Here is a 26,194-nt window from a genome sequence, read left to right as displayed (position 1 = left end):
TCCCAAACTTGTTTGGCCATGAAACACTTCCTGTTGAGCATCCTTTGGGTCTGTGAGTGATGGAACGCTCTTTGGAAACTGCAACTCAAAAACAAGCATCAAAAACTGGAGCTCGTATTTATTTATTTATTTATTTATGAGATGGAGTCTCGTTCTGTCACCCAGGCTGGAGTGCAGTGGCGCAATCTCAGTTCACTGCAAGCTCCTTCTCCCAGGTTCACGCCATTCTCCTGCCTCAGCCTCCTGAGTAGCTGGGACTACAGGTGCCCGCCACCACGCCTGGCTAATGTTTTTGTATTTTTAGTAGAGACGGGGTTTCACCATGTTAGCCAGGATGGTCTCGATCTCTTGACCTCGTGATCCACCCACCTCGGCCTCCCAAAGTGCTGGGATTACAGGCGTGAGCCACCGCGCCCGGCCATTATTTTTGTTTTCTGAGACAGAGTTTCGCTCTTGTTGCCCAGGCTGGAGTGCAATGGCACGATCGTGGCTCACCACAACCTCCGCCTCCCAGGTTCAAACGATTCTCCTGCCTCAGTCTCCCTAGTAGCTGGGATTACAGGCATGCACCACCATGCCCAGCTAATTTTATATTTTCAGTAAAGAGGGGTTTCTCCATGTTGGTCAGGCTGATCTCAAACTCCTGACCTCAGGTGATCCGCGTGCCTCAGCCTCCCAAAGTGGGGGGATTATAGGCGTGAGCCACTGTGCCCGGCCTGGAGCTCGTGTTTATTTAGCTATGCAGGGCAGGCTGGCTAGAAACATTTACCTGTTAATTTATTATCTTTGTTTTCAAAATGAATTCCACCTCTCATTGAACTGCTCCTATCATTAGGCTTTGGAGGTGGCCTTTTGCAGGTTCTATCATGTAATTTAAATATCAAGCCTAATTGGGCAGTGGCTTTTGTTCTCATGTTCTCCCTGTGGACGCTAAGTTTGGAGAGATTCAAGCCTCTGTTCAAGGCCACACTGCAAGTAAGTAGTGAGGTTGAAACGTGGGAATGGTTGTGTTTTTCATCCATTCATTAAATATTTATTGAGTTCCTGTGATAGGCCAGGCATTCTTTACACCAAGAAACTAATCCGTTTTGTTTATTTCTTTGTTTTAGCCTCATTGGCTAGCTTATAAATATGTACAGACGTTTTTGATTTAAACCAGTGGTTTTCACCTGGGATGATTTTGCCCCCCAGAGGACGCTCATCAATGTCTGGAGACATTTTTGGTTGTCACAAATGGGAGGGTGCTACTGGCATCTAGTGTGTAGATGCCAGGGATGCTGTTAAACATACTATAATGCACAAGACAGCCCTCATAACAAATAATTATCCTGCTCAAAATGTCAATAGCAATGAGGTTGAGAAACTCTTAGAGGGAAAACACTTTAAAAAACAATTACAAATGCAAAAGCCTGCAGGGGCCAGTTAGGTGACATAAATGACTGGCTAATTAGACATGCCTAGCCCTGTCTAAAAGGGAGTAGCAGCTGCTTGGATCCAGATGATTGTTGCTACGTGAGACCTGTGACACATGCTCCCAGGTGACCAGCCCTCCCCATTTTTCAAGCCAGAAATCCAAATTTTAATGTGAAAATACTCATCTTTTAAATGTTGGCAACTAATTTTTTAAATGCTATGCCAGTCAAACAAAACACATCTGGAGGTGTGGTGTAGACAGCAAGCCATAAGTTTGCAACCTCTCTAAAACACTAAGTATGCCTTCCCAGCATTGAGCCAATAGTGTTAGGTGTGTTAAACAGCACTGAGCCCACATTGCCTTGGTTTAGCCTTCACACTTATTCCAGTGTCCCTTTCCTCAACACCTTTCTCTCTCAGCTAACATTTATTGAGCTGTTACTATGTAGTAGAACATACTGTAAGCACTCCCTAAGTGTTAACTCATTTTTATCTTCATAACAGCCTGAAGAGGTAGATAGCAATGTTCTCTCTCATTTTAAAGACAAAAGCCTCAGAAACAGGTGAGGTTATGCAACTTTCCCCAGGTGAGAGGGGTACTGGGATTTGAACCCAGGCAATCTGGCTCCAGAGCCTATGTTCTTCACTGCTAAGCCAGGCTTCCCTGGAAGAGATGCCACCTCTCCATACTCTACACAGTGAAACTCCCGAGGACTTGTCTCACCCATAAATCAACCTAGGCAAGCAACAGTCCACCATGGTTGTCAGCCAGTATTTCCCAAGTGCTCAAACCTCAGTCCTTCCAACTAAAGTCATGGTTTTAAACTGGGGGTGATTTTGCTCCCCGGGGCACATTTGGCAATGTCTATAGATGCTTCTGATTGTCACAAATGGAAGGATGTTATTGGCATCTAGTGGGTAGAGGCCAGGAATGCTGCTGAACATCACATAAAATAAATCCCTACAACAAAGAATTATCCAGCTCAAAATGCCAATAGTGCCAAGATCAAGCAACCGGAACAAAATCTAAAGAGCTTACTGCCAACTGTTGCAAGATGAAAAAAGCCACCTGCAGAATATTCCAGGTGGTTCAGTCTGTTCTTCATCTTCAACATTGTTTTATTTCTCTCCTCAAGTCACTCTTTCTTTGCTTGCCCTAGAATTTCATGGTAGTCCCATCTCACTGTGCTAAATGCCTACACTAAAAAAAAAAAAAAAAAAAAAAAATCGCACTACAACTCTTAGGGATTAACAGCAGCAGAGCAGATAAGAAATGAAGAAAATCAGCAATAGGCAAAAGAAAAATGAACACTAACGTACAAAATACATGCTTGAGCTTCAACCACCATATCATCTACATACCTGAAATGTATGTGTTTTTTTCTGGATACCCTAAGCCGTAATCCATGCCCACATCAAACTTCAGTGAACACTCTCTCTGCTAAACACACACACACGACTGCACTGGATTTCATAAAATGATTTTAATAGAAAAGTACAAGATATGAACAAAAATAAATAATCTTTATCTCATTTCTAGCCCAGCAAATTGTACACTGCATATAAAAATGGTCTAAGATGCAATTTTCCTCCATTTCTTTTTTGCTTTTAAAATACGGAGACAGCATTTTAATTCAATCTTCTAGGTTCAAACTGACACATTTTAAAAAATCATACCAACCTTTAATCATTCTACATCCATTTTTTAAAGTTAGCTAACAAGATGATATTTCACTAAAATGAAATATCCAATCATCAGATTGAAGTGTAAAGTTTGTATGAACAGGGAAATTAGATCATTTTTCTAAGTTTTAATTCCTATGTTTCTGAATGCTTCTTGAATTAAAAATTCATTTCATCACCTTACTTTCAAAACAAGGCATCTCTCTTTCACCACTCCACAGAGAGAGAAAGGACTAGAAAATACTTTTAAAAAAATAAATATTTTAAAAGTATAGTTTACAGTGACAATGTAGTATTTTAGACCTGTGCCTTGGTGCCTATTTGCATTAAATATATGCTTCAAGTTATAACTACCTTTTCTATCTCTCTATATATTGTGGGCCACTCAGTCTTTGTGGACTGATGTTGCTAATGATCTCTTGGAGTTAGCTAGTATCGGTCTCTTATTTACAGTACTTATTCTGCTATAGTATCATATTTGATAATTCTAGTGGCTTGAGTAATGTTTTGTAAAAACAAATTGAAACTTGGTATTAGCAAAATTGTATAAGAAAAGAGCTAAGGTAGGCAACTAAAACTTACACAGTGCCAGTCTCAGGAGGTCAGTAGCTCACAGAACTGAACAGATAAACTGGATTAAAACTTAAAAGTCTTCTTTTCACTTGAGCCCATAATGACTATTTTGAACATGGCTCTTTTGCTGCTGCCTATATATACATTTTTTGTTAATTTTCTTGTATTGGGAAGATCTTGAATGCACTCCAGGATGAGAAGAAAAAATATGCTGACACTGCTAAATCGGGTATATGTTTTTGCAATAAAGAACACTGGTCAATATACAACTGAGGAAAAACTGAAACAGATGTGAGTCCTAGAACCACAAGAGTTTGAATTTGCCCAGAAATGCTATTTTAAACACTCTATATGTTGGTCTACTGTTTTTTTTGTGGAATAATGCATTCTTGGCATCCTTAAAAGGTTTCAATATGTTACAAGGTTATCCGGAAAGAGAAAAAGCAAAGACTAATGTATCAATCTGTGCAGCACTGTCCAGATTTCCGTGTACATTTCTGAAAAGCACAAGAACTTGTATTAATTGCACTTAACACAACAAACCTTTAGTTTCCAACCAGTTTTCATTCTCTGCAGACCGGGGCTTTCTTTTTATAAAAACTGCTTTCAGAGGGCATAGACACCACACATGGTCCACAGTAAATTCAAATAGAGAGGTGCAATAGTTGCAGTGGTAAACACACACAAATAAAATACATTTTTTTTTGGACTAAAAATCTGGTCATGGATAAAAGCATGTGCCTTTTCGTTCTTCTCTGGGATGTTACAACAGCAACACGCTCTAAAACAATTAAGTTACATGCATAATGCTAAAAGAATGTGAGCAATCCTATAACCAGCTTTAAGCCATCTGCTTGATTTTTTTTTTTTTTTTTTTGAGGAACATATATAGGAAAAGAGAATTCCCCTTTTGTTCCATGACATATAGAAACCTTTTGAAGCTTCCAAATAGTTTGGTTGTGGTAAAATTCACCACTCTTCTATTATTTTGACATGTAGTCATCCTAAACTATCCGTCATGGTTTCTCCAAAAATCTCCACATGAATTATCTGAAGGACAATTGAAACCACTTACCAATATACAAGTAACGTTTTATTTTATATTCTATCTTCCATTTGGCATAAGCCTTTTGATGTTTGTTTTTTAAACCAGTGAAATATACAAATCACACAAGACAGAAATATGTACATTAAAAGTACAGAATAAAGGCTAGAAGATATACATAATATCTGAATGACATGTAGAATATTTTACATTAAATAGTTTCTTTTAAAAGCTAGGATTGTTAAACTCAACTCTCTTCATAAACATGAATCACTAAAAAGGAACAATCTGATTTAGCAAATAAAAAAAGTACTTCATGGTTTTTGTATAATAAAAACCAAAAAAGTGACATTTTAAACTAATTAGTGCTTTTTGCTTTCAAGATCTTTTGCTCACAATTCACTGCAACTGAGGGGATGTGAATATCATTATGCAATAAATTAAGAGCCACAGTTGGCTGAGGTGATATGAAAGCCATCCTGCCTAAGAGGAGTATGAAAGATGTATATCTTACCAAACTTTTAAAACAATGTAAGTCTGAGATAAGAACATATTTGATGGCACTGTTTGGAAAGAGGTGTCCTTATTTAAAGAAAAAAAAATTAGCTATCTATGTAGTGGGCTGAATTTTCCTTAGGGACTCAATTAATAAGTACTGCCATTTCTAATAGGCATGGGTTTCCATTCTGCAGAATGAACTAAGAAAAGAGAAACATTGCTGATGCTTCTGAGTTTTGAATATCTCTTAATGTCCATGTCTATAACAATAAGTAATGCCCTCTCCACAAAGTGAACAGAAATGGAGGTTGGAGACAAAGGGATGAGGCAGGAAAGAAAAAAGATATCTTCAAGCCAACACGCATTTCAGTGAGTCAGAACTCAAGCTTCCTCAGAAACAAGGTTGCTTCGTCGCGCTCAAGATATGATCACGGAAGGGCCACAGCCCAAGCTCAAGACTCAAAAAACTTTTGGAATAATCCCAACTGGACTGCAGTGAAGGACAACAATGCTCTAGACAGAGAAATAACCCCAGAGTAAACTGTAAATCTAAATCACTGGCTGCAATGAGATATATTTATATTTATATTTATATATATGTATATATATATATATATGTTATGTACAAAAGACTTTGAGATATCAGGCACCATTAAACCACATTTCCCCCCTTATAAATGCAACTGTTCAAGTACACTGGGAACAGTTTTAGGGTACACCTGCAGTACAATAGGAGAAGCTTGAGTGGATAATCTAAACACAGGATCATAACAGTGAAACGCTGCGACAGCTCTGCGAATTCCATTAGCCAAGTTATGCCATTAAAACATAGAAAACTACTGCTCCTCAAAATAAAAGTTTTAGGAAACAAAAATCCCTAAGTAGTGAACTGTTTTCCAAGCAGAGCTCCTAATGTTTCATTTCCTGTCCTACAACCAAAGGGGACCCAGTGGAGCTGCCGTTTGGAAATGTGGCCAGCATCACATCACGACATGGAGGAATCAGAGAGGGCTCAGTGTGAAGAGGAAGGTGGATTTCACTGTTTTTCCTCAAACAGGTTGTCTGCTCTGGTGCAGTGATGAATGGCATGCAATTACCTTGTTGCTTGGCCTGAGAACCTGTGAATGGGATTCATGTATTATTTTTATAATTACAATTTACTAACCAAGTATCCCTAAGAAAATATCAGGATATTTTCATTTATATTCAAACCAACCTCCCCACACCAAAAAAAAATCTAGTGTCCAGAATTATGTGGGGATCTTTTTACAATCTGGAATCCTAATTCCCATAACAGCTTCAAATCAACATCTTGATAGGAGAGTTTTAAATTTTTTAATTTCTGGGGACTTTCCTCCCTGCTGCCCAAATTTCATGAGCTATTAGAATATGACCGTCTGCAAATGGAATATTTGAGGAGAATGAAACATGTGATATACCCTTTTTCCTTGAGAATATGAGATTCTTGTCCTTACATTTTAAATTATCATTTTGAAAATGCAAAAGGCAAGCTAGCAGCCCCCCTGGGGAAGGGAAGTTTGTTTTGGGGTTTTTTTCCCCCAAACCTTTTATCTTGCACCAGAGAATTTACAACTCATTTTGGTCATAGAAGCTGAATTGTGAATAGATTTCTACCACCCTCTTTGAGCTGAATCCTACCCATCCTATATGATCGCATATTTGAGAAAAAGAAAACGTATTTCTTTACCTTCTGGATGTGTACCATGTCCACACAGCTAAGTTAGGGTACGTGTTATTTCCCCTTCATTCTATACTATCAAAAGAAGTCTTGTATTACCTTTTCAAAGATCCACAAAATAAATATTTTTCTTGGTTCCCACCCCCATTATTGCCAAATAATAATTATAATATTAATAATAAACCACAGAGTTCTTAGATGGTAACAGGAAAAAAAATGGTTCCGGTTGCAATTCTTGGGGAAAAATAAAAAATATTTTTAAAAACCAAAAACCAGAATCACTGTACTTTCTATAAATAAGCGGGTCCTGGGAGCGGGGCTGAGTGCTGGGCGGCGCCCACTACTTGCACACAAACTGGTCCACGATCTCCGTGCACTTCTTGCACTTGACGTAGCAGCACCAGTGGAACTTGCAGTGGCAGCGCTCCGTCTGCACGGTCTTGAACTGGTCGTAGCCGCGGCCGCAGCACATGAGCTCGCAGCCATCCATGCCCTCCGACGTCTTGTTGCACAGGCGGCCCTGTGTGCCCAGCGAGCCGGTGCTCTCGTTGCGCACGCAGTAGTCAGGGCTGGGGTCGATGTAGACCAGGTCTTGTGTGGTGGGTGAGTTGAAGCGGCTGTTGACCTGCACCAACTTGCCCCGGCTGTTGAGCCGCATGGCCGCCGCACTGTCATACTTCTCCTTGAGGGCATCACCCACCTTGCGGAAGTCCGCCAACTGCAGCCAGCATGTCTTCAGGCTACATGAGCCAGACACCCCATGGCACTTGCAGGCCACATCAGCCAGGTTGTACACCGTCTGCAGGGAAATGGGGACAATCAGTACACACATTCATGGAGGAGCCAGATACAGGCTGTGGGAACAAAGTTCTCCTCCACCTTCTCCATGGAGCTATGTTCCCCAGCTGAATTAAGGGCTGTATGATATTTCCTTCACCAGAAGTCTTGTGTTGCCTTCTTTAAAAATTCTTCCAAATAAATATGTTCTTAGCCACTCATTATTATATCATCATTATCAACAACCATGGTTTTTTAAATAGGAACAGGAAAAAAAAAAAATGTTCCAGCTGCTTTTTTTCAGAGAAACAGCAACAGCAACATGTGGACACTCATCCCAGAGGTTGTTCACAATGCATTACCTGAATTCATCCCCAGTACCAGCTAGGTGAGAAGTGCTAGTATCATTCCATTTCACGGAGGAGGAAAGTGAAACCCAGAAAGATGAGCTACTCAACCAACTCCTGGGAGTAAGGGTGCCAGGATTTGAACCCAGGCAGCTGGACTCCAAGCCCATGCTTAGTGACTTGCCCATGGATATCCAGCTTGTAAGTGCAGAATTGGGAGGAGTCCAGCCCCAGTGGGATCAAGCTTCAAATCTTAACCCACTACTACTATTATTGCTGTGCACCAGGCACTGTAAGTGTCCTTACACTCATGATCGCATTTAACCATCCCAGCAACATTACGACATGGGCTGGATTGGATGACGGCACAGTGATGCTGAGTAGCCTGCACAGGTCACACAGCTAAAGTGTGGGGGGACTGGGCCTGGAACTCAGGTATCCTCAATCCTGTTTCCCACACAGTCCCTACCCCATCCACCACCCCCCTAGGCCAAGAGCACCCACCCTGGAGCCAAGTGACGTGGATTGTGTTCCTGACTCTACCCTTGAATTCAGACAACAGGCTGCACCTTATCAGCCCTCTGTTTTCTATCTGTGAAGGCAGCAGTGATGGCACCAACCTCCAAGCACTGTTATAAGGATAAAATCAGGGGAGATGTGGAAAGTGCTTGGCCCTTAGGACACAGTACATCTGGTCTTTCTTTAGGGTGACAAGGGACACAGTAAATCTGATCTTTCTCCAGAGTGATGAGGACATGGCATCTGGGCCCTTGCCCAGTCACCTCGGACCAATAGTAGCAGTGCCCATGGGTCTGGCCCCACAACACTGCCCAGCAGTCTGGGAGGTGGTGGTTGCCTATTTATAGACCCTGCTGCCCATAGTTCCTTGTGCCAGTGACCCTCCAGAGTCCACGTAGTGTGAGTGTGCTGGAGAAGACCTGTCAGGAACCTGGAGGCTGGGGGTGTGTCAGAAGGCCTCTTCCACAGATAACAGCCACTTTCTTCCTCCAGGGATTCACAGGGGCTCTTTTAAAGGGGGCCAAAGTGTACTCTCTTGGCATAAGGAGTTTCAGGCACTCAGCTAGTCTGAGAAAGGGTTTTGCAAATGTATTTAACCTTTGCTCCACATTGAGGAAAATTTAAAAGCTAATGCCCCGTGGAAATTCTAATATGATTTCCTGGCATGGTGCCCAAATTTCCATCCCCTAGCCCCACCATCCTAGAGAAAAAAACCGTCTTCTTCGTAAACTCACTCACCAAAATCCAAACTCAGCTCACTACTCCAATGATCAAATTTACCCCCAAAAAACTCTCTACTAAAAAAATGCAGAAGTGTAACATTATAGGTGCTTTTCAAACTTCCCCAAATCCTCTCTTGCCACTTGGAAATCCCTTGACCCTCTCTTCTTGGTTGCCAAGTCTCTGATGATTTCTGGACATGACAGAAGGCTAAGAAAGTCCCAAAGATGTACGAAAGTACCACATATGGGCATACCCCTGGATAGGGGCCTTTAAGAGTCAGACATAGCTCTCTTCTGGAGGCATTTGGGATCTGAGGCACTGGGCATGTCATATATAGAGATCCCAGTGATGCATCCCTGAAGAGGGTGAAAGCAAGGTTTTATGGGCTTCCAGAGAAAATGAGGCTGATCCCAACCCCCCCTACCAAATCTTCATATGGCCCTGGGTCCACCACAGAGGAGGCAACCGACACGGCAGACACCATGGCAATGAGAGGCCTGAGAAAGGAGAGGCCACACTCTGTCTGTAGCAATTATTTGACCCCTCAGGGCAGCACAGGCAAAATTCTGTAGAGTTTAGTCCTTCCTCAATACACCCAAATGTTTAACATCAAATATGAGAAGATACGCTAGCTGGAATTATCTACGCGATCTTTGACTTCTCTATGTCCTTTGCTTATAATGTTTAGTAGTTATCATCTATCAAGCACTTACTACTGGCCGACACTAAACTAAGACCTTTAATTAAACCAACTGAAACTGTCATTTTGGAGGTCAAAAAGAGTCAAGTGTTGGCAATTTCACATGGTTCAACCTACTAGATGATCTCAGTCCTCACAATCACCTCGTGATTGTTTGCCATGGCCATTTAACAGATGTGGAAATGGGAAAACAGAGGCTCAGAAAAAGCAAAGAACAGACAATGCTTCATTTTAACCCAGATTTCTCTAATTCCCACACTGCTAGCTCTTCACCACTCAGCTGTGATGCATGAATTCAATAAAAATGTACCTAGGCTTATATTTCCATTTTTAAATTTTCTCCCATGGTCATGAAGTGGTTTTCTGGGCCTCAGTTTCCCAATCTACAGTTTACTCTGTGATTATCTTCCTTCTCCCTCACCCCAAAATACAGAAGAGTGAAATCTCTGACCAGAAAGTTCCTGGCACCTACCTTGGGTTCTGTGAAAAAATAATGGCCCTGGTTTTCAGTGCTGCCAAAGTTAAGAAAAGTTTTCACCCCTTCATTTTAAAACAGCCATAAAGTGCCATGTGTTTAACCGCAGGAAAAAAAGGGTCTTTTTAACTATTGAGAAGTAGCTTTTCATATCCCCACCAGGGGAAGGAAAGAAGGGGAACCAGGAGACTCGTGAGACTGCAAAGATGGTCCTCCCTGAGCACTTCTGCTGCTCTCTTCTCTCCAGAGCCACTTTGTGATTGGCCTGATGGTCAGACCTATAAAATCCCACACTGCTAAAAATGCTGTCCTTTTCCTAGAAAAGCCCTTTTAAAAAAACCCTGCATCCATCAGGCCTGCTACCTAATGACATAAAGAGAGGCAGGGAGAAAGAAAGGAGGGAAAGAGCCTGAAAGCTGGGGTGAGGGCTTTCCCATCTGGGGACCTAGGAAGACACAAAATCCCTGTCCCAAGCTGAACGCCAAGCACAGACATCGTCCAGGCAGGAGGCAGACAGGTATTCCCATTCTTCTTTCTGTGCTCCACTAGCCAAGGGTACCGGGGACTAACTAAAAAGGCAAGGAAAGGTATTTTTCAGATAACTGCTGGATCACCTTGGCTGGGGGCGCAAGGGAAGATTATCCCCCCAGGAGGCCCTTCTGGGATGTGCGGGGGCAACTATGGAGAGAGATGGAGGAAAGAGAGAGAGACAAATGTGGAGAAGAGAGAGACAGGGAAGGAGGAAAGGAAGGGAAGAGGGAGAAAGAAAGTGAGACGGGAACAGGACGAGGAGCAAAGAGACAGGAAAGACAGAGAAAGATAAGGAGAGACAGAAAGAGGCGGAGAGAGAGACAGGACCATATAGCGAAGGAGTGGCAGGGGAGGGGAAGGAGCGACAGGGAGGCTGGAGGGCAAGGCTAGGGGACAGAGATGCGGGGGCGGGGCACTTACCCTGCGGCCTGCCTCGTTGTTATGCAGGTTCATGAGGATGCGAGCGCTCTCGTAGGAGCCCTTGGCATGGATGCGCTCCCGCTCGCGGGCGTCAACGAACTCCTTGGCAAAGCGGTAGCCATAGTCGATGTTGTCGCCGCAGCCGCCCCAGAGCCAGTCCCGCGGCAGGTCCTTGGGGCGCGCGGCGCGGCTGCAACCGCAGGTGGACAGCTCGCCCTCGCGGCACGCCCGGCTCATGGCGTTCACCACCCCAGCTGCGCTCACCGCGTATGTGAAGGCCGTCTCGCGGCTGCCTGCGGGTAAGAACAAGGGGTCACTGGCCGCCTGCCCCACACGCTGGGCCAGGTTGCTGCCGGGGGCGGAGGTGGGGGCAAGGTAGGGAATGCAAGGGAGGTAGGAGGAGGGGGACAAGGTAGAGATGGAGGGGAGGTAGGAGGTGGGGTAGGGGCGAGGAAGGGAGGGGGGAAGGTAGAAGGTAGGGGAGGCTGGAGGTTGGGGGAAGTAGGAGGTGGGGAAGCAAGAGTAGAGGGGAGGTAGAAGGGCAGGTAGGGGTTGGGGGAGGTGGGGGTAGAGGTTAGGGAGTAGGGGGGTTGGCGGGGGAGGGGGGCGTAGGGAGTAGGGGATCAACAAGGTAAAAGCTCAGGCTGCCCCATCCTTAACACGCACCAGGCCCTGGGCCCAGCTTGAGGGGAAGCCGAGCAAGATCCCCCAAAACACACAGAAGCAACAATTAGCAAAGGAGTAGCAGATCCCCGGTATCTCTGCTCAGCCATTTCAGAGCTGAAGGCCGGATTCTAAGCAGTGCTGGATTGATTTTCTCTGTAACTCTTTTGAAAATAGTCAAAACTTGATGTTTCCAAAAATGCACGTGAAAGAAGTCATTGAAGGAACACTCAGAATATGGGTAGACTTCCTTACACTTATTTTAATGTTCAGTATTATTTTCATTTTAGTTACACATAGGGCATGATTACAGAATTTGCTAGGCCTTGAGTCTAAGGCAGACACTGCCAGCGGCCACACTAGTTTCTGCCACACTCGTTTTGGCCTTGTGTCCCCTCCTCCTCTGGCAGTTGTAACCTCTCCTCCTCCTTCCTTCACGCAGCAGAAAGTATTTCTCAAGACAAGGCTCTTTACTTTCCCAGAGGACAATTCTAAATCAGCTCATAGAGAGTCATAAACGAAGTTTGCTCTTCTTAAATCCCAGGCTGATTGGCCTTACACTTCTCGTTCAAGAATGAGTGTCTGCTTTTAAAACAGCCTGTTGTTCTTTAATGCCACTTCTGCAAACACCCCCTGCCCACTCCCCCACTGCCTTTGCCTCAAAGTATTAGAATGACAGCAAGAAGGAAAAAAGCACAACCTATGGGGAAAAGAGGGAGGGAGGTTATCTTCTTCCTCAAAACTTGTAAGGAATATCTGCATATAATAGTTACAGGGACCCTATTTGTAAGGAAAACACTGGAGGCTATCATAGACTACCTTAAACTTCACTTGTACATAGAGACATTTCTGCATGTAACAAGAGCCAGTTAATAAAAATACTGTTATCTGGGAGAGAAAGCGTTATCCATCATCCAGCCAGCTGAAGCATGGGGTAGGGGTGGGACTGGGGTGCAGGCTCACTTTCCTCAATTGCAAAATAAGGGTATTTAAATAGATGCAAGGAAAGGGACCTCTTCTGGTGCTGAAATTCATGTACCCCAATCAGTTTCTCCTATACTTACTTTGAGAGCTTGCTAACAATCTTTTTTCTGAGGGGGAAGTGGGGAACACAAGAAAAGCTGACAACAGGACTCAGTCTCAACGAGAAAGGTTATTCTGCAGGAGGACAGTGATGCCAGTTCAAGCATCCAGCAGGCCACCTCATTCTTGGTCTTTGGCTCCATGCCAGGCACAGCCATTTGTGAATGGTGATGGTTCTGATTTACCATATATCCTCCCCCTCCCATATTTTCAAAATGAATGACTTGAAGGTATGTGCTGGTGGTTGGCAGGAGGTTCTAGAAAGTTCCTGTGATGCGTTACATCTATCTAGCAGGATTAGAGAGGCAGAGCACATCAGGGGAATGGAAAAGAATGAGGACAATATATAGCTTCTAAGGAGTAATTTGATAGTACAGAAAATGCCGTGGCCCTGGATGGGGGATTTATAGAACAAAGAGGTAGTAGCTAGAGGAAGAGGAGATGAAATGATCCTCTGGGGATAGAGGAAAAGAAGACACTGTCCTTTGAGGATACAGAGCATAAGAAGGCTTTATACAAAACACAAACAATGCTGCTTTTTTCATAAGTCTATTTTGAGCATTTCCTTTTATGCCCCAGAATACAAACCTGGGAGATCCCTCTAAGCTAATTGGAGACTTCAGGGTAAGCGTCGGTTTGAAAAGTATTCTTTGGCTAATTGCCGGAGGACACAGTCATCCTGGTTGGAATACTGCTGATTCAGTTAGGTTTCCCTTCCTGCGAAACCCACATCTACACCCCTTACAAGTGGTGCCTTCCTTACATATCTTTTCACAGCATGGAAACAAAGAAGAGACAGATGGGGACAAAAGCTGGAAGGAAAGGGTAGCATGATGAAAAATGAGAAAGTTTCCAAAATGAAGAGTGGGCCCTTCATGAAGTAATTGTGCATGGTGCCTCCAAGGCAACTGGCATCTCAGAAAAATGAGTTGAAGAGGGGGTCAGAGGTGGCGGCCTGAGTTTCTCAGACACTGGCCCCATCACAAGGTCAGATTCTCACAAAGAAGAATTACTCTCAATGTCCTTGGTATACTGAGGGCTTTGGGGTGGGCACGCACACACACACACACACACACACACACACACACCTTTTGGCATCAAAGGTGTTTTAAATTTTCCCTCAGCTCATTCTCTTCAAATATTCTCTTAAGTGGAAAAGTGAAAGCGAAGAAATTTTCCAACTATTGGAACTGGGTCCATGTTCCTCTTTCATAAAAATCTATTGTTTTCTTTTCTCTCCTCTCTCTTTTTTAATTAAGTAAAAAACAGAAGGCCCCATCGGTGTCCTACCACAAGCCACCCAGCAGCAGCTTTCTGCTCTGAGACGCTAGGCACTTGGGAGACCTTTGGCAGGGGAGGATGCCATAGGCACTCTCATCTTCCCAGGACATCAGCTGACTTGATGATAGTATCTAGGAGGGCTGTCTCGGAGGCTGTAGGGAGGTACCACTCCCATCCACTTCCCATGGACCCAGACAGTAGTACTGTGCAGCTGAAGACCAGAGAGCATACTTTCCAGGGACAATTAAATATAGGCTTTTGTACCAAGGGTTCTGCTTGTTCCCTGAGGAAGCAGGCTCTTTGAATCTTGGACCGCATTTAAAATAAATCTCCAGCAGAACTCAAATTCACTTAGCAAATGATAGCTTATTCTGAACATTTTGGCCCAAAACAGGCTACGTATGAAAACGAGAGGAGGATCTTAAATCAAAGCTGTGTTCAAGTGACTACACAGATAAACAGTTCCGATTGCTGTTTTCCTTCTTGGTTACCATCAGAGGTGTATGATTTTTACTAACTCATATACATGTGAAAAAGTAGTCCCATAGTTTGAGAGGAAGGCAGTTTAGGAGGAACATATAAGAAGGGGGAAAAGTTGACAACTTACCATCCTCACAGAATTTTTCAAAAGTATTTAAGTTCACTTACGATATCAGCACACGGGAGAATAAATCTACCACACTCCCAGTTAACTACATAAGACAGCCCACAGGCAGGGAAAACTGTGTTCCTGAAGCTTAGCTCTTACATTCAGATCCCAGTATATACATTAGCACATTTTAATCATTAACAGAAAGGACAAAGCCCCATGAAACTTTGCAGGCTGAGGCTACAGGCCATTCTCCCATTCAATCAGGGCAACAGCTTCCAGTCTTGTATTATTTTAGTTTATGAAACTGCTTGGCTCAAACGTCACCTGACAACTCTTTTTTGTTCTCAATGAATGTAATTTTCAGGGGTTTTTTTTTTTTTTTTTAAATAAAAAAAGCATTTTATCCATCTGTGATGGATATTAAGCCAACTTTTTCTTTTCAGTCAGTATAAACAGTTAATTGCCTTGATAAATTGCTTCTTACTTTGGGAGTCACTGCAGTCATATTAATTATAAGGGCTTTTTTGCATAAAAGTAGAGAAACCTAAAATATTCACACTAGAAAACACACATTGTACCACATCTGTCAAATAGCATCCTATACTATTTACACAAAAGCAGAGGCAAACAAACAGATTTTTCAAAATCTTTGCCTTTAGCCCATTTGAAATGCTGTCTCTTTGAATGGGGAAGTAAGATGTTCAACAACGTATTTAAAATTAAGAATCGGACTGTGAGCAATACTCTTAATTTTTTTTTTTTTTAAAGTTCCTAGGTTGACATCCCAAGCATATGCTTTTATTATATCAGTTGCTGAAATCACAAACATAAATTGGATCACTTTTAATTAAAATTGTTTCTGGGACTTAAAATAAAGCTTTTAACATCTATATCTTTATAGCCTCAGGAAATAGTTCTATTAGGAAAATTAAAACTTTTTTCACTTTCAATATATCCAGGATTCTAAAAGATGGCAATTTTTAGTTTGATGCTTGGGCCGTTTGACTTGTGGCTTAAAAAACTAACAGGCAAGAGAGTTTCGACGTTTAAAAGCATATAAATGACTTGCTTCTCCCCCACCTACTTTTAAGAAACCAAAATAAGTGTTCTGCTTCTATTTTAAACAAAATGCTTTATAGAAAAATTAAGTGTTTGTAAAAATGCAGGTGTCTGTGATACTTGCCTCCTGATATGATTAAAATCCAAAACTTATCATCAGGTGTAGGGACAGGAATTAACATCATTTGCTATAATGACAAAAATGCCCAAGCCACAACCCGAGCTGGAAGGCATCCTTCTTCATGCTTTCTATCAAGCATGAAGTAAATGCTAAGGATTTCTTCTAGGAAAAAAAAGTTAATGTTTTAAAAAAATATTTTAAATGTTTTCCTACCTATCTGCATCACCCTGCCAAAAACAGAGGTGTTATCCACAGTGCTGCAGTTCCACCTTCGATGTCGGAATTGATACTGGCATTCTTTGATGCCTGTCTTCGCGCCTTCTCCGATGTACTGCATGTGGTCCTGATACAAGTGGCACAGTTTCTTCTGTCCTTGAGAAAGTCCTGCCAGTTGGCTGCAGAGAGGCTGTGCTCCTATGATATATACTTCTGACATCTGAACAGGGTTATTCATACCTAGCGACCTGCAAGCGGGGGGAGATGTGCATTCAAGATTTACGTGAAATCTCGAGGTGGGCCCCCTGAAAGCATGTCAGCAATACATAGTTTTAAGCACACAGATGCTTTTTTCTCTCCTGCTTGTCCTCATGACAAAGTATGAGAAGGGCTTCATAAAACTCCTCTGTTTAAACTGCACTCAGAAAACGGAGGTATTGTGCAGTTCCCATCCTGCCATCTGGCTCCTCAGTTAGTATTTTCACTCCCTTCCTAGCCCCTGTCACCATATACCTGAACCAGTATTTCCAAAATCCACTCAGAAAAGGGGGAAACAGCAGTTTGAGGGATAGGCCTCTGACATTAGAGAAAGTGACCCACTTTGCCCCACAAATTGGACCAATCTGCCTTAAAAACTTATGAATGCTGAAAGTAGACACAATTAGATACGGGTAGGAGATAGCAGTTCCTTTTGACTGATGGAAGAACAGAGGGACAAGTATACAAACTGGAGAAAATCCACCACGTTTCTGGACATTTTAAAAGGGCTCCTTATGTGATTGTGAGGGACCCAAGACAGGGTACCCAGTGAACAGAAGTCATGTTTGACAGTCAGAAAAATGCTATTCATTTATGGGGAAAAAAAATATCCAGAACACCGTCAAAAACAATCCTCTGGATATATTACAGTCTATCTACAAGGTCCCTACCCAGTAAGAAACCCCCACTTGGGGACATTTGACTACTTCAAGTTAACCTCCTTTTGATCACATTACAGCCCCAATATTTTTGCACTTGGAGTTTAGCTGTCCTCCTAGAACTCTGCCTACTTCAAACTCTGTAGGTTAATAATAATCTCGAGTGACAGAAAATAAAAGTTGAAACTCACTTTTACTACCTAGAGGTGGCAAAAAGTAAATTTTATAGATAGGCTTACAATTATTAGCAAAGTGAATTTCTGTTCTTTTTTATTGCATGATGTACTACAAGCACACATCTGAACAAGGGCTTCATAGAAAAAGGCCTAGATTTATAGTTTCCCATTCCCTAGGAGCTGAAGATAAGCTTTACAATATTAACAAGTTAAAAGAAAATTCTGATTTAAAACTACATATAAGTAAAATATATACATATGTCTTGGATAAATACACCCACACTCACTATCCAGCTTTAAATATCCCCGCATCATACAAACAAATCTTTAAAAAAAAAAAAAAAAAAAAAGAAAGGAAAGAAAAGAAAAAGAAGAGAAAGAACACGCACATAGAATGAACTTACCACCAAGAATTGGCTTCTATTACAACCTGGGCGAAGGAGAAAAATATGGCCAAAGCCATTAGGAAGAACTTGGAAGACACTGCACTTCCAGCCATCCCCAAAGCAACTCCTGGGCTTAATATTCCAATGGACTTCTGGAGAGGGAAGAAAGGAGCAGATGTTTATTGCCTCTCAGATAATTTTCAAGCATACAAGTTTAAACAACGGAAGTATCCGGAGTCTCTTAAGTTTACTGTTGATTGACTGCGCTTCTCCTCCGTGAGTTTTTTGATGGCAAGATATAGGCAGTTTCTTTTTCCAAATTAATCCACCCACGCAACCTCACCAGGAAATCTGATTTCGCTGGGATCCTGTGTGCGGGGCACGCCAGCGATTACAAACATGTCTCAATTCTGTTGAGTCAAAGCCCTGGTGCCAGGCGCTGCCTCCTTCCTGCTCGCTCGAGTCCCGCACCCCCTGGCTCCCCTCTAGTTGGTGCTGTACTCAGTCCCTCCCGGGTAATTCACTCGGGAACCCGCCGCGGCCACCCTCCGTCCTCTCCCCAACCTGGACCGGGCAACAAGTGGAGCCAGAATTAATTCCATGGGCGAGAGGAGCACGGAGGCGAGTGGAGCGCGCTGCCGCCAGCGGCTGCGGAGGAGGCGGGGTGGCCAGCGCAGGGAGGGGGGGCGGTGTGTGGAGGATGGGGGCAGGACGCGGGAGAGAAGGGCAGGGGGTGGGGGGCGAGGCCCCGGGGACCAGCGCGCGAGAGTGCCCAGCTGGGAAATACAACTCCGAATTAACATCGTATGTTTCGTAATCAGTTTATGAGCCGATTTGGGGAAAGCCACTTCCAGATGGGGAAGAGCAACCCGGATTTCCTTCAGGACGCTCTTCAGCCAGATTGGGGAGGAGAGAAGGAGACAGGGGCCCTAGGGGATAATGGAGAGAGAGGTCTGGTCTCCCGACCAAGGAAACCGGAAAGGAGTGCCACCCTCACCCGCGTGCCTGTGGCCTCTTCCACGGACTGAGAGAAGGGATGGAACCCTAGAGGAAAGAAGGGACTCTGGGTCTCGCTGCCCGGAGAGAAGATTCCTTCCCTGCCCTCCCCACAGCTTTCTCCCAAATTCTGATTTTTCACTCTCCCTCCCACCCCACACCTGGCAGCTACCAGGGAGGGAGGAGATGGGAGGTCCAGAGGGACTCCAGTTTCCCTTGGTCCTGATCTGGGGTTGTGGGTCACTTTGCCATCGCGGCACTGTGAGGCTGGCATTGGAACTCTGCCACCCTGCCTCCAGTCTAGCCTCTCCAGCCCAACTCAGACTTGGTTCGGTCAGTCCCGAAAGGCGGGGATGCGGGGCGAGGCCAGAGCCCTTGCGGACGAGTCCAGACGGGGCCAGTGCGCTGGCTCCCGAGCCACAGCTGGACGCATCGATTCCAGGGCAAAGAAGCCCCCAGCGGCTAAGGTTCCCTTCCTGAAGAATTTCAGGGGTAGGAATTGGCCTTGGAAGCTTCCGCTGCCGTTCCTCCCCGCTGGTGACTTCTCCACCTGTAGGCGGCGGCGGAGCAAGTCGGTGGCGGGTGCCGGTGGGAGGAGCGGGTTTTAAAAACCTCCTTTCACATCTCTGATAAGTGTAACCCTGCCGCGCTGCATCGCCCATAGCCCCTTAAGGAGCCCCTTCCACGGAAAAGAAAAGAAAGACGAGCCTCTTTAAGGCGGTGGAAGAGCCTGGCTTGGAACCTGTGCCGTAAAAGGGACAGACTGGACTAGGCAGCCCTGGTAAAGCTATGGAGCGTGCCAAGGCTTTTCTCCATGAGCCGCCCCATTGGCCCGGACGCTTCGGGGCTTCTCAGAGAGGAAATGCTTATGTGGTCCCCAGCGCCTGCTAAGCAGAGCTCCGCACTCAAGGCCCAGTTGTCCCCAAAACCCCAAAACGCTGCAAAGCTTGGTTGGGGGGGGCGGGGGCGCGCATCCCGGAGAATGGAAATCTGGGATTTCCCCAGCTAGGAGAGAGAAAGCTCCGGCTATCTCCCCACCCCCGCCCTAAGTGTCAAGTTTCCTCCAGGGGAGGGGGTGGGCTGCAAAGTCTGATTCACGCGCAGCGCAGGCTGCAAAGTCAACTCTCCCCAAGGGCAGCCGATGCCGCGCACGCACACATTCATACAAACTCACACTCGGGCACATTTACACACTCACACGTGTGCACAGACACACACGCTGCGACATGCTTCCAAGTCAGCGGCCCAGATTGCTGCCGGCCGCTTGCACTTTCCGACTTCGCGGCGGGCGGGGCGCGTGGGGCGGGGCTCAAGCAGCGGAGAAATTGATAACAGATTCGGCGGATTACAGCGGATCTCTTTGTTATAGCCGAAGCCACACAAACCGAACCCACTCCCAGCCCGACGCCCCCGGGGAGAGTCCACCAGTTCCCAGAGCCCAGGCCAACTGTGAGCGGGCCCATCCGGTCTCCACGACTTGGGTCTCCCTGGCTCCAGGGTAGAGTTAGGCAGAGGATGTCCCAAAGGGGGATCGGAAAGGAGAGCCTCACGAGTCGCGTCTCCACTTAACCCCGCCGCTTGCCCGGAAACACCTTGGCCCTCTTCCCGCTTCAATCCCGGTGCAACCCAGAAAAGGCCCCACAAGTTTGAGATACTCAAGGAACTCACAGCGAACTCACACATACATCGGCTCTGTAGGGTAAAACATCCTCGCCTGTTTACCAAGAGATCTGATCCGAAAAGACAGTATGAAATGAGACCTCTGGGGAGACTGTCAACCTCAGGGGTAAAACAAAAATTCTGATCAGAAGCTGAGTTTCCCAAAGAAGGGGCTAAATGTTTCCAACGCTTTCGGGGCCCAGGGAAGATGACTGTAAGGACAATGAGAATCTTCCTCGCGTGCCATGGGGAGGAGGGCTGGGGGCGTTTGAGGAGCTCAGCGCACCAGAGGAGTGAGGTGGAGGAGGGCGTTCCCGCGCCCCTGTCTTCAATCCAGAGCAGTTCAACGACGTGGCTCCCTTTCTATTTATCCCTGAAAGCCTTCGCGTCGGATTAAAGGTGTTCCTGATCCTTCTTTACCAACCGCGGTGCGGGCCAGGGGTAATGAGGGATGAGGGAGAGGAAACCTCAGTTGCAAAATTGTTCAGAAGACGCTCGGAGGGAGCGGGGAGCAGCCGAATCCGCACCTAAAGTCTCGCAACACCCAAGTCCTCCGCATGCAGACCCTTAAGGGAAAAGATTAAAAGGCCAGGCAAAGATCCTCTCCCTTCGGCCCCGGGGCGCTGCCACACTCAATCTAGGCATCCCCTTCTGCTAGACTCTCTACGTTTAGGGCCCAAGTTTCTGGGAGTGCAAACGATGAGGAACGCCAACTAGGCGGAATAAGCCCGTTTGACACAGGCTCAAGGCATCGAAGGGGAGGATAGGAAACTCCAAAAAGAATCTCCACTCTCGGTGGAAAAAGAAAGCTGTTTTGCCCACTCCGATATCTCCCTAAAGCAAGGAGAGAGATGGAGAAACTAGCGGGAAAGCACTCAGTTGCAGCCAAAAACTTGGGACGTCCTGCCCTGGAGAATGCGGGGAGCGGCGCGAGGAGCTGAAGAATGGGCCGGCCCAGGCGGGTAGGAGGTCCGCTTTAGGGGAGCAGACAAAGGAGCCACTACTGCCCATGCCTCGCCCCATGCCTGGGCGCAAGGGTTGTGTCCACAGCAACATGTGTGTTGGCGCGCGCGGAGCGGGGTGGGGGAGGAGGGAATTGCCAGACAGAGAAGGCGGAGGTTACACCTTGAGCCAGAATCAGTATGACAAAAGAGAGCCACCCAGGCCTCAGCACTGAAGGCAGGTCCAGGTTCGGGTACTGTGAGTCCCCAGGGGAAGAACAATCTGGCCTGGTTCTCCTGTTTCCTGCGCCCTCGTCCATCCCTTAGACTGGGCTTTCCAACCCCAGGATACACACACACACCACTCACACCTTCTCACACAGGATGTCTAACCCTCTCGGCAGAGGATCAACTTTGTCCAGAGGTGGAGCAGAGTCTTTGGACACAGAAAGAAAGTGAAATGATAGTCGAACCCCTACTCTTTAAAGGTAGTTTCGCTCCCACTTTTTAATAGACGATGGAAGTGGGGTGAAAAGCGGGAAAGCAACACTTGTTCTCGACCACAGAGAGTTGGGAGGCAGCTGAGGCCAGACCCGAGGCCTCCTAGGGCGACACTCTCCTTCCCAAGCCCAGAAGAAGAGGTACCAACCCTGTGTCCAGTTGGCCGAGTCCCATTTGCTGGGCCGGACCTGTGGCCCCTTCCGTATCCAGCGGCGCAGCGAAACTGGTCCTCTGGGGGCCTCCGAGGGCCCCTGCTGGGAGAGTGGGGTCTGGTGATCGGGAGGGATGAAGGGGGCAGGGGTGGGAGGTAGAGGGGAGCAGCTGCCCGCCCGCCCCATGGAACCCAGGCTCAGAGGCGTCCTACCTCAAGGCGGCCAACAGGGGGCAGCCGGCACCGCACCGCGGGGAAGAAAAGACGGCTGGGATGGCTCCGAGTTCTGCGCGCATAGTGCTAACCCCTTGAGCACCGCAGCGCACTGGGGAGGGGAGGAGAAGACAGGGGATTCTTGGGCCGGGCCTCCTGGGGAGGGTCTTCCGCTGAGAGGGTCGGGGGGTGGAGGAGACGAAGGCTAGTACGTCCTGGACCCGAGAACAACTGATCCTTTACTCCCCTACACACACACACACACACACACACACACACACACACACACATTTGTCGGCCTGCGGTTTGCTGCGCACCCTCCGCATTGCCCCCTCGAAACTCCACTGGCAGACTCTGTCTAGAAACTAAATCTGACTAGTTCGGCAGTGAATGTGCGAATGTTGGCTGGGGGGAGGGCAGGGGCTGAGGAGGTGCGACCTCACGGCAAGGCCCAAGTTACTTCCTAACAGCGAACTGCCTATTTAAAGAAAGAAGAGAGAAAAGACAGGCGAGAGAGAAGGGGCCTCGATACCAGCCAGGGATTAGAAAGTAAAACAGGGCTGTGGGGTCTCCAGATTTGTTTTTGTTTTTTTTTACTTTTTTGGGGGAAGAGGGGTTGTTTTCTTCTAGGAAACATCTTAATTTCAATTCTAACCTTATTTTCTAAGAAACTGAAAATGGGAAAGACCAGAAAAATGGAAATAGGAATCGAGGCTTGGAGGGCAGATAAGAAAAATTGTTTAGAAAATAACAACTTATGTTGCAGGAAGAAACGTTAACTTTTCGTAAAAGTGAACTCTCAGTGACCCTCGGAGTGTGTGACTCGGCTTTAACATACAACTGACAATTAAAACAAACAAGAGTTCACAAACTGGCCCCCGCCTGCTCTCCCAACGCGGAGGCCCAAGTGTTTTCTAAAGGACAAGGCGGACTCCGCTCAGGGGGCCGGGGAGCGCTCTCCCGGAGTACCGGATTACAGCCACACCACCACAACTCCCCGCCCCCACCACTGCTGCAAAGTGCCTGAGCTCACCCAGTGGCGGCTAATAATGCTAATAACGCGACCCCTCTCCCCGCGCCGGGGTGCGCGCTGGCCCCCCGCCAGGCACTCTTAAAGGCAAAGGGGCCTGAAGCGCTCGAGTTACCCGGCCAAGGCAAGCCTACAATCTGGCCTCCGTCGGTGCGGGGGTGTGTGGGGAAGGTGTACTCCGCTCTGGGGTAGTTGGCCCCTAGTTCCTCTGCGGGTTCTCTTAACCAAGGAGTCCCTTTCCCCATTCCGAGCCCCGGCCACACACCCTCCCGGTGCCCGCGCAGTGGGCACTTGGTAAATATTTGTTGAATTGAATCATTATCCTGTTACTGAAATATACATAGTAAATTACACTCAATGTTCTCAGAGCAAAAGGAAAGTCGTCCGTGAACCGCACTCGGTTTTTCTACTATCGCTCTTCCCCAGTTTTTCTCCAAAGACGAAAAGGTTTGCAGAACGGGTGGTGCGCTGAGAAGTGATCTCCTGGGACACTGAGGCAGTGCGCCCGGCGTGGGGGGCGAAGGGGTAGGGGTTCCGGCCAGCGACGCTGGAGTTCCAGCTTCTCCAGGCGGTTGGGGAAATGGAGGGATAGGAAGAGGCGAAGGGAACTCAGTTAACTTCCAACAGCGGGTGGGGGGAAGTAAAGAAAAAAAGTGGCGAGAGTCGGCGGCGCACTGAACACCTACCTTCATGGCGAGGGGGAGGGGGCTCGGGGAGGAAGTAGCCACCCGAGGGAGGGCAGCCGAGGAATCCGAGCGGAGCGACCGGGTTAAGCCTTGGGGGACGGTCAGGAGCAGGGCTGCGGAGTCCTCCGGGGCGCGTCGGGCGGGCGCAGTGAACCCGAGCTGAAGCGGGCACTGGCGCCCGGGCCTGGACTCCCGAGTTGGGGCAGAGCTGGGATGCGCCCAGGAACTGAGGGCGCGCGGACGCGCGCGAGCCGCAGCAAGGGCAGGGCCTGGTCGGGGCGCAACTAGGGAGCCGCGGGTCCGGCGAGGGCGCGCAGGCAACTGTTCCACGGAGAGGCGCTCCGTTTCCAACGTCCATCAGCGACGGCGGTAATTAGGGCTTTCCAACCCCAAATGTGGGCGTGATTGTGCAAAAGACCTTACGACAAATAATAATAAAAAGAAATTCTTCACAAGAGGGTGAAAAAAAATGTCCCACTACTCAACTTTGGCCCGGGGCGGGGGAAGGGGGGGCGATCTGTACGCCCAGGTGCCCCCAGTTCATTCACACCACGGATTCTGCAAACTCTTGGCGGCTCACGCCTCCTGATCTCCAGCTCCTCCTCTCCGGGTCTGTAGCCGAAACGTCTGCTTCCAGACGCTGATCCTGCAGCCGCGAGTTAGTGTGGACGTCTCTGTACACACACAGACACACACCCCAACACACACACCCCCGCTGCAGCTTTGGGGCCACAGAACAATCAGGCGCGCATGGCTTTTTCTCCGGGAGATGCCGCTGAAAACGCACAAGTCGCCATCAGAGCTGCAAGAGTCAGGGCCAAATTGTGTCCTTTCATTTTAGGGTTCGGCAAAAACGGGGCGCAAAATAGGTGAAAGTCGCCCCGAAACTTATTGCTGTGCGGTGAGCTGGGGGGGGGTGGTGCGATGGGCGACTAACCCAGGGGAGACGCGGGCTCCCCCCACCCGTATCCCGTTCTTTCTCTCTTCGGATTAATCTCTTTTCCCCTTTTTTCCAGGGCGAAGGGCGAAGAGGAGCGAGTGCACCGCGGGCGCGAGGCTGGGGAGGGGCGAGAGCTCGGAGCTCCGCGGCGGCGACTCAGCTCCGGCGGTCCATGGCCGGCGAGGCTGCCCACCTCCTCGGTTGGCGCCCGGGTCCGAGGGGCGGGAGAGCGGGCCGGCGGGAGGCGGGCGGTCCCGGGCACAACGGCGGCGGCGGAAGGGCTCGCTGGGTAGCTGCCGCACGGACCCCGGCTCTAGGCGGCGAAGGCGGCTCCGTGGAGCTCGCAGCAGATTTCCACGCGATCCTGTGCCCCGCAGACAGACTGACCGACCTCGGGGACGCGTCCCCCCCTCCCACCCCCCGGCCCTTCTGGCCAACTGCCTTACTCTCTCCCTCCCTCTCTCCAGACTCCTCTTTCCCCTGGTGTTCTCAGAAGGAAGAAAAAAAAAAAAAAAAAAGAAAGAAAGAAAGAAAGAAAGAAAAAAGTTCTTCAAAGTTTCAGAACTAGGGGCGGCTGGAAAGAGAGAAGGAAGGGGGGGACGAAAGAAAAAAACTCAACTTCTCCTATGCGCATGCGTGGTGAGGCCGGCCTATGACAAACTCTGCAGGATTTTAAAGCCGTACTACGGGCTGGGGTGCCGGGAGGCGGGGTACACCCCCCTTGTCTCCCCGTCTCTAGGTTCCCCATCCCCCGCGGCATCTGCTGAAAGAGAGAGGTCCACTCTGCAGCCGCTGCCTGCCTGCCGCCTGGTTGTCTGCGCTCCTTCCAGAGCCACCGACCGGCGGGAGGCTGAACCCCAACTTCCCCGGCTGGACCCCTTGGCTCGCTCGCGTATCCCAGACCGCTCCCACTGGGGCTCCACGGAGACTGCTGCCTTGACATGGAACCTCATGGGGGACCTCCTTATTCTTACCTCTGGGAGAGGATACTTAAGCCCTGGGGCTGACGGATAGTGTTAGGCGCCCACCTCCTGCAACGTCCCCAGAGTAGTAGGGACTTGGGTACTGGGATGCATGATTGCTCATATGGCTCTGGCCCAGAGCATCCAGGCGCGATGCGTGGCCCTGCCACGGAGATCTTGGCCGGTCCCCTCAGGTGAGGCAATTGCGAAGTTTGGCA

The 26,194-nt window shown here is 47.4% G+C and overlaps 1 protein-coding gene across 1 annotated transcript; it reads right to left on the bottom strand.

Annotated features, from left to right (window-relative positions):
* Positions 1 to 2,878: 2,878 nt before the first annotated feature.
* Positions 2,879 to 24,738, bottom strand: WNT5A (Wnt family member 5A). The gene is made up of 5 exons (XM_023189563.1): positions 24,075 to 24,738; positions 17,916 to 18,049; positions 16,416 to 16,666; positions 11,404 to 11,696; positions 2,879 to 7,710 (listed from the first exon to the last, which is right to left on the bottom strand). Exons 1-5 carry the CDS (start codon positions 24,078 to 24,080, stop codon positions 7,252 to 7,254), a joined length of 1,143 nt encoding a protein of 380 aa, XP_023045331.1. The 5' UTR covers positions 24,081 to 24,738; the 3' UTR covers positions 2,879 to 7,251.
* Positions 24,739 to 26,194: the final 1,456 nt, after the last annotated feature.

The sequence above is a fragment of the Piliocolobus tephrosceles genome, chromosome 2 (genome assembly GCF_002776525.5).
Source record: "Piliocolobus tephrosceles isolate RC106 chromosome 2, ASM277652v3, whole genome shotgun sequence".
Taxonomy (NCBI): Eukaryota; Metazoa; Chordata; class Mammalia; order Primates; family Cercopithecidae; genus Piliocolobus; species Piliocolobus tephrosceles.
The sequence above is the reverse complement of the archived record's forward strand: the minus strand, read 5'-3'. Positions and strand labels throughout refer to the sequence as shown.

Bases quoted from the DNA above. Each gene is read 5' to 3' on its own strand.
- WNT5A (XM_023189563.1), bottom strand. The intron at 11,697-16,415 runs GTAGGAAAACAT...TCTTACCCGCAG, and splicing joins TGGCAGGGTGATGCAGATAG to GCAGCCGCGAGACGGCCTTC. The intron at 7,711-11,403 runs GTAAGTGCCCCG...ATTTCCCTGCAG, and splicing joins ACAACGAGGCAGGCCGCAGG to ACGGTGTACAACCTGGCTGA.